We start from the raw sequence: 8,266 nt of genomic DNA on the forward strand, positions 1-8,266 counted from the left end.
GCATATCTCCCATCTCGTTGCAGCTGGGCTGGGAACAAGGATGTGGGAGGAGGGGGGGAGATATAGGGTGCGGGCTGGTCCCTCTTGTCCACCCTGAAGGGCAGATCCTGGCCTGTCACTCCCGGGGATGGGGGCTGCAACCTCTGCCTGAGACCCCCTTTGGACCCCCGAGCATCCCCCGCGACGTGACTCCCCTCCCTCCGGCTGCACCCTCTGCCCCATCCCAGCCCCACCTTGCCCCCTGGGTCGCTCTGCCAGCAGGGGACAGAGGTGACAAAGGGCACGGCGGCTTCTCACGCGAACCTGGACAATCTTTAACCGGGCCGGGGCAGTCGGGGCCGTGACCCCCGGGGCGGCATCGCCGCCTCTTCCGTGCGCGGACCCGATGGGGCTGTGGAGAGGTCCAGCAGCGTGGGGTGGGGGGAGACGCACGGAGCCGGTAACCCCCGCTTCTGCTTTACCGGGAACACCGGCGGCGGGATGAGCAAAGCCCCCGCGGAGGGGTGTGATCACTTAAGCCCCGCGGCGAGGGGTCCACGCTCATCCCTCCGTGTTCAGGAAGCCCCGTGGAGGGGTGAATACCCCAATCCCCCCCGCTCCTGCCCAGCACCTCGCGTTCCGGGACTGTTTTCCCACGCTCCCGCTCTCCCCACGGCTCCGGACACCGGGGATAGCCTGGGGCTGCCCCGGGGCTGCGGGCACCGAGGCAGGGGGCGCGAGTGCGTGTGTATGGAACCCTGTGGGTCTTGGGGGGCGAGGGGAGCCGGGGCGTCCCCCGGCGGGGTCGTGGGGAGCCGCGGGGCGCGGGACCGGCGCCTTTAAGATCCTGCCGGTAGCGTGACTGGAGTGACCGGGGCGGTGCGGGTTTGCCCAAACATCCCGCCCGCTTCGCACGCGATGCCCGCCCCGGGATGGAACCCACGGGCGGCACCGACACCCCTCCACCCCCCACCCCCACGCCACGACCCATTGGGACCCTTCCTCCCTCCCTGCTCCTCCCCGCGCCGACCTCCCAGCCTCCCCTCCAGGGATGCGCGGGGGAGCGGGGATCCCGCACCCCACGCGTGGGGGGAACCCCCGGGGAGGGACAGGGGGCAGTGGGGGGGTCCGGGGAGTTCTTGGGGAGTTGGGGGTCACGTGACGGGAGGCGGCCGGACCAATCAGAGCTTGGGGCGATGCATATAAAGCAGGAGCCGGAGGGAGTGGGCACCTGCCGCGGGATCGGGCCCCTTCGCCGCCCCGCTCCGCACCGAGGTGAGTACCCGGAGAGCCCTGACTAACGATGGAGAGGTGTCGGGGGGCCTCTTCCAGCTTCCCCAAGGCCCCCCCACGTGATGGACAGCCCCGACGTGGGCTGTCCCCACTTTCCGACTCCCCAAATCTCCCGCAGCATCCTTCCCCCACCTATCCGTAGGTGGTTTCTTGAGGGTCCTGGAAGTAATTCTCCTCTCACGGGTCTTTCCGCTGCCGTGGGCTGGGAGGGGGGTCTCAGTTAGGCTGCACCCACTCAGTGCAGGGGCCCCAACAGCCCCCCAGAATCATCACTCCACTGGTGTCCCGTGGGGTGCCAAACCCTAGGGGAGGTGGAATTTTACACTCAGCCTCTTCCCACACCTGCTCGGGGTTTTCTGAAGGATTTAGTCCTGCGAGGACCTCGGAGTTGGACTCGACGATCCTTATGGGTCCCTTTCAGCTTGAGATATTCTATGATTCCATCATTTCCAACAGAGGTGGGAGCAGGGTGCACTCATCCTGCTGCCCCCCGCCCCTGGCTACAGCCGTGGTTATCTTTTGTGGCCATCAGACTTCGGGATGGTTCCTGGCAATGCTGTGATTAGTTTGCTGGCAAGCAGAGGCTAGGATGACTCAAATCAGGATCATCTCTCCTCTAGTCAAGCGGTCCGTAAAACACTTTGCAGGAGAAAAGAGAGGTCCCATGATTAAGAGAGCACCTTTGCTTCCCGGGCACGCAGAGGAAAAAGCTGTGCACCTATTCCTCCCCCTCCTGGCTAAAAAAACCCCTGTTTTTTAGTGCAAGGAGTTTCCTAAAGGGCAGAAAGTTGCAGCACTAGTGGATCAGAAGTGAAGCCCACCTCTCCCGCCCACAGTCCTGCACAGTCACTGCTAAAAGTGCCTGAACCTGGAGGTGCTCCATGGACCTGCCCCTCTTTGGTTTATTACTAAGGATTCTGCATGCCACTCTAGAGGTCTTCTCTGGGGGAAGGGGTGTCACTGAAGGCTCTGGGGGGCTGAGGTCCCCCTTTTAGAGATGGGTGACTGAGTTTGGAGTCTTTACGGGTCTCCAACTTCTGCCCCTTGAAACCCCCAGTGCTGCACGGGCAGGTTCATCGCCCTGAGCTGTTTCAGGGCTCTCGGTGCCCTGTCTCAGCATCAGGAACATTCACAGAACTCAGCCCTTTGCTGATGCCAGCCCTTGCCCACACTCTGGTTCACTTCTTTAGGGTTTCTACCTGCTGGCAGCAATGACGAAGGCTGCGATGCTGCCGGTGGGGAGCCAAGGTGCCATCTCAGCCACCGAGGTGCTCCTTGTGGCTGCTGTCTTCTGCCTGGTCTTCCTGCTCCTGCAATCCCTCCAGCAGCACATACCCAAGGGGCTGAAGAGCCCACCGGGACCCAGGGGCTACCCCATCCTCGGGAATGTGCTGGAGCTGCGGAAGGACACGCACCTGGCCCTGACCAAGCTGAGCCAGAAGTACGGGGACGTGATGGAGGTGAGGATTGGCATGCGGCCCGTGCTGGTGCTGAGTGGGCTGGAGACCATCAAGCAAGCCCTGGTGAAGCAAGGAGAGGACTTCAAGGGGCGCCCCGACCTCCAGAGCTTCCAGTACATTTCGAATGGGCAGAGCCTGGCCTTCAGCCCCGACTCTGGGGAGGTGTGGAAAGCCCGCAGGAAGCTGGCCCAGAATGCCCTGAAGACCTTCTCCATTGCCCCCAGCCTCACGTCCTCCTCCACCTGCCTGCTGGAGGAGCACGTCTCCAAGGAGGCTGAGTACCTGGTCACCAAGTTCCTGCAGCTGATGAAGGAGGAGAAGAGCTTTGACCTTAACCAGTACCTGGTGGTCTCGGTGGCCAATGTCATCTGTGCCATGTGCTTTGGCAAGCGCTATGAGCACAATGACCAGGAGCTGCTCAGCGTGGTGAACCTAGGCAATGAATTTGGGGATGTGGCTGGTGCTGGCCACCCTGCTGACTTCATCCCCCTGCTCCGGTACCTTCCCAGCCGCACCATGGAGCTCTTTAAGGACATCAACAGGAGATTCAACGCCTTTGTGCAAAAAATTGTGCAGGAGCATTACACCAGCTTTGATAAGGTAAGAGCTTGGGTGCCCTTTGATTTGGGTGGAGATGCTTACAACTGCCAGAGATGCTGCCTGGCAAGGTGGGGAAGAGGGTACACCGTCGTCCTCCAACCTTGCCCAGGAAAGCTCCTTGGAGCACTCTCATCTGCTCTCTGGGAGCCAGCACTAGTTGGGGGATGTTTCCCCATCCCTGTGTGTCTGTGATGTTCCTGACCCACCAGCTCTTCCCCAGGAGCACATCCGGGACATCACGGACTCGCTGATTGAGCACTGCCAGGAGAAGAGTGTTGGGGAGGATACCCATGTTCAGCTCTCCAATGAGAAGATAATTCACATTGTCAACGACCTCTTTGGGGCAGGTGAGAATGTTTCTGAGAGTAAAGCCATGGTGCTGGAGGCTGAAGCGGGAGGTGAAGCTGTTGGGGTGAGACCTTGGCCGTGTTTGGGTGTGTGAAGCTGCTGTTGATCTCTTGGGTGCATTCCTTAGCAGTGGCCAGAGCTTTTCAGTGACAGCTGATGGGGAAATCACTCTATGGCAAACATCTGGAGTGGTGGGATCTGTAACTCCCACTCATCTGTCCTCTTCTGATAACTAAACGCCTTTTCCATGTCCATCCAGGCTTTGACACTGTGTCAACTGCCTTATCCTGGAGCCTCATGTATGTTGCCTTGTACCCCAACATCCAGAAGAAGATCCAGGAAGAACTAGGTGAGTCCACTAAACCACCTTCCTCTGGGTCCAAAACCTCTCTGGTCAGCACTGACCCTAAACCTCTTCCTCTACTCCACCTCCCACAGACCAGACCATCGGCCGGGAGAGGAGACCGCGGCTGTCGGACCGGGGCACGCTGCCCTACACAGAGGCCTTTATCCTGGAGATGTTCAGGCACTCTTCCTTCCTGCCCTTCACCATCCCACACAGGTATGGGCTGGAGTGGCTGACACCTTTTTTGGGGGTTTTTTTTTTGGGGTTCCATTTAGGCAGGATAATTGCCTGGGAATTGATTCCTGCTAGGGGGAAATATTCCCGCTTGCTGCCATTCTGGGGTTGAATCCTTTGCTTTGAGGGTAGTTTCACTACAAAATATTTGCTAGCAGAGGGATGGTTGACACCCCTGGCTTTATAATTCCCTCCTACCTTGGGAGAGAACACATCCCAACCCATGTGGCATGAGTTGTGAAATGAAACTGGAATTTTTCTTCTTGAGGAGAGTATGACCAAGACTATTGAATCACCCAAATACAATCTGTGGTATTTTCTAGCCAATCCTAAGAGCAAAAATAGGGTATTGAAGGACTTGCCAGGCTTTGATTAGTCATGAAGCTGTGGGTCTCCTCTAACTTATCTTCCCACCTGTGTTTCCTTCAGCACAACAAAAGCGACGGTGCTGAACGGATACTACATCCCAAAGAACACTTGTGTGTTTATCAACCAGTGGCAAGTGAATCATGATGAGTGAGTATTCCAAACCCCCTGTGTTCATCTGGACTGCCATGGGTTTGCTTCGTGTTAAGATCACTCTAATCCTTGTGCCAAAAGATGAATGGATCATGAAGGAAAAGGCAGATTGAACCAAAAATCATGTGGATTTGATGCTGAGCCCAGCCTTGGTTCTCCTGGGCATGGTGCTGGTCCAGGTTCCGCAGCTCCCCAACACCAGGGCTTACCCAATTTATGTGGTGATGCCCTCGATGCACAGGGTGAGGGCTAGAAGCTCAGGCTGCTGGATAATCAGGAATCAGTAGATCCTCCTGCCAAGTAGATCTTGTGGTCTGGGTTGATGGATGGCTCAGTAGGAATGGCCTGGTTCCCTCTTTAAGGGAGAAGAACGTCATGACATGACTCTTGGTAAACTCAATAGGCTTGTGTTGCCATTGATGATAACCAGTCTTGGGAATGAAAGGGGGTCTTGAAACCAAAGTCCCACCTTGTCTCTCCACTGCTCCCCAGTAGAGTCCCTCTTGGTGGGGAGTAAGCTGATTAAGGCTTGATACAGAAGGTGGTTCACAGACCGGGTATTTTGGATCAGAAGCTCAAGATATTTGTATCCAAATACCCCAGCAGCACAGAAACCTTCCAGTATTCCTTCTGCTCCTGCTGCTCTGGTGAGCATGAAATGGGAATGCTGTCTTTAGTGCAGAGAGGATTTCCCATATCCAAACAGAAATTCTCGGCTAAGACACTGTTAAATCCCACCTGGCACCTCCCAGCAGCCAAGCTGGGACAGATTGGGAAGTTTTGCTGGGAGGATTCAAAGAGAGGAAACCCTCTGGTCTCCATCCTTCCTTTTTGAAGGGCTACTGACTGATTTCTGTGCTGAAACTGCAGAATCTCTGGTGGTTGCAAGCAGAATTAAATCCATCTCCACTATCTGCACAGGCAAACATAATCTGAGCTTGGAACAGAGGTTTCAATAGACTGAGCTGATGGAGTCTGACACAGAGTTGGCATTTTAGATCAGGAATAGAGCTTGCCAAAGGTTTTTTGGATGGTGAAATGAGACAGCACTGCAAAGCTTTTCTCTGCAAGGAGATTTTTTTGATCATTGACCCCATCACAGTGGGTGAAAACTTTCATGATGCCCCAAGGGCTGGAGCCCCTCTGCTCTGGAGACAGGCTGGGAGAGCTGGGGGTGTTCAGCCTGGAGAAGAGAAGGCTCTGGGGAGATCTTAGAGCCCCTTCAAGTGCCTAAAGGGCCTCCAAGAAAGCTGGAGAGAGACTTTGGACAAGGGCCTGGAGGGACAGGACAAAGGGGAATGGCTTCCCACTGCCAGAGGGCAGGGTTAGATGGGATACTGGGAAGAAGGTCTTCTCTGTGAGGGTGGTGAGGCCCTGGCACAGGTTGCCCAGAGAAGCTGTGGCTGCCCCATCCCTGGAAGTGTTCAGGGTCAGGTTGGACAGGGCTTGGAGCAACCTGGGCTAGTGGAAGGTGTCCCTGCCTGTGGCAGGGGGTTGGAACAAGATGAGCTTTTAGGTTCCCAAACCATTCTGTGATTCTATGATCAAACAGTATCCTCAAGTGTGTCTCTTTTCTGCCCCAGGAACCTCTGGAAGGAACCCTCAGCCTTCAACCCTGAGCGGTTCCTCAGCCCTGCGGGGACGGAGATAAACAGGACAGAGAGTGAAAAGGTGTTGTCTTTTGGCCTGGGGAAGAGGCGATGCATTGGGGAGACCATCGGCCGCTGGGAGATCTTCCTCTTCCTGACCACCCTGCTGCAGCAGCTGGAGTTCAGCCTCCGCCCCGGGGAGGAGGTGGACATCACCCCTCAGTACGGACTGACCATGAAGTACAAGAAGTGCGAATGCTTCCAGATCAAGCAGCGTTTTCCCATGAAAAGCTCTCCATAAGCCACCAGAAGAAGGAAAGCCAGCCCTCAGTGTCAGACAGCCTGCTTTTGCTAAAGGCACAGCCCCTTGTTGTGTTGCTTCGCTGGAGGCTTGTTCCTCTCATGGGGACGGGAGCAGGGTGGGACAAAGCCGGCTTTGTAGGGCTCTTCGCAGCACCTGGAGCCAGCTCCATCACCCTTCCCCGCATGGATGTTCACCAGAGGTCCAGCACTCATGCCTCTTGGAGAGATCCAGGGGGATTGCAGCCCTGCTTGGGGGTGGGAGAATCAGGGTGGGGTGTTGGTGGGGTGTCCTCTGCCCTGAGCTGGAGCTGCGATGGACAACTCCCTTCATCCAAATATAAATAAACCTCAGAGAAACCTGACCAGCCTTATCTCACAGGGGGAAAGCCTGTTTCCCAAAGCCTTCAGCCCTTTGTGCCAATGGGAATGGGTGCTTCCCGCTGCTCCAGGTGCCTTCTGAAGGGCTCTCAAGGCTGCACCAGAACCCATTTGAAGAGGACCTGTCCTGTGTGCACCCACCCACCTAAATTCCTTGAATGTTAACTAATAGAGTGAATTCCTGAGTGTTTCTACCAATCCTTGGTGGCAGACTACTAGGAAAAATAAATATGTCCATAAGCAATGCTGCTCATAAATTGAGATATTAACTGAACTCCTAACACAAAGCCTGGAAAATATCAAGGGACTGGGAAGAAGGGACAGGAAGGACAGAGGAACAGTAGGACACTTCTGGCTTTCAGACTAACTCTGTATTTGCTGCTTTTTTAATTAATAGGTTTTTTCTTATCAAGCAATAGATTTCTATATCCAGACTAATTAAAGGAACAAGGATTTGAGGACTGCAGAAGGTGCCTTATGCTGCATTCCGCTTTAGCCAGTGGGAAGGTGAAGCCTTATGGCAAACAGAGCAGCAATTCCTGCTTGTTTGTACTTGTGTGGAATGCAGCTGTGTGCTGTGATAGAAACCACACAATATTTCTAACCCAATAAATGCTTATCTGAAAGTTTCTTAAGTTTCTTGCTGGTCTTATTCCACCGGGAAATGATTTTTAGGGCGAAAAAACACCCCATACCTCCCTGTCATCCTTAAAAATCTGACTAGATGTTTTGCATCAGGTTTTTTTCCTATGAGACATGAGTGGGCTGGACACCAGTGGCATTGGGGGAAGTTTTGAGTCCCCATGGGAGCTGACTCTGGTCCTCCTGCTGTCTAAAGTCTCAGGTGGGATTTGCAGAGAGGTGATGCCAAGCTCTGTATCAGTTCAGGATTTCACTAAAAATCAGGACTAGCCTTTCTAGCCCCCCCCCAAAAAAATGGAATCAATAGGTCAGAACCAGCCTTTCAGGGAGCAATCCACAGAGGGATGTTTCATGCCATCACCTGCTCTGCTTGTCCCCATCTCGGAGCACAGTTAAATCTGAAGCTTTGCATAATTTCCCTTAAAACAAACAAAAAAGGCAATAAACACTAAATTCCCATAATGAGTAGGTGGAAAATTGGGGTCTGTACATCCCTGAAGCGGCATCCCTGCAGGGATCAGCCCTCCGGGGTTTCCGGCCTTGTTGGACCACAGAATTATTTTTAATTTTGGTGT

At 54.9% G+C, this 8,266-nt stretch overlaps 2 protein-coding genes across 2 annotated transcripts in view; both read left to right on the forward strand.

The window, feature by feature from the left end:
• The window catches only part of LOC127462086 (actin, cytoplasmic type 5), a 139,231-nt gene that overhangs the window by 56,457 nt on the left and 74,508 nt on the right, over positions 1-8,266 (forward strand). The window lies entirely within an intron of this gene.
• Positions 1,151-7,679, forward strand: LOC127462081 (cytochrome P450 1A4). Its single transcript, XM_051770403.1, has 7 exons — positions 1,151-1,254; positions 2,463-3,332; positions 3,553-3,679; positions 3,940-4,029; positions 4,119-4,242; positions 4,690-4,776; positions 6,363-7,679. The coding sequence occupies exons 2-7, from the start codon at positions 2,484-2,486 to the stop codon at positions 6,667-6,669; spliced, it is 1,584 nt and encodes a 527-aa protein (XP_051626363.1). The 5' UTR covers positions 1,151-1,254; positions 2,463-2,483; the 3' UTR covers positions 6,670-7,679.

Source organism: Manacus candei, unplaced genomic scaffold (genome assembly GCF_025592945.1).
Source record: "Manacus candei isolate 608988 ecotype Guabito, Panama unplaced genomic scaffold, ASM2559294v1 h1tg000119l, whole genome shotgun sequence".
In the NCBI taxonomy this organism is placed as follows: Eukaryota; Metazoa; Chordata; class Aves; order Passeriformes; family Pipridae; genus Manacus; species Manacus candei.

Bases quoted from the DNA above. Each gene is read 5' to 3' on its own strand.
- LOC127462081 (XM_051770403.1), top strand. From the start codon at position 2,484: ATGACGAAGGCTGCGATGCTGCCGGTGGGGAGCCAAGGTGCCATCTCA. The intron at 3,333-3,552 runs GTAAGAGCTTGG...GCTCTTCCCCAG, and splicing joins ATTACACCAGCTTTGATAAG to GAGCACATCCGGGACATCAC. The intron at 4,777-6,362 runs GTGAGTATTCCA...TTTCTGCCCCAG, and splicing joins TGGCAAGTGAATCATGATGA to GAACCTCTGGAAGGAACCCT.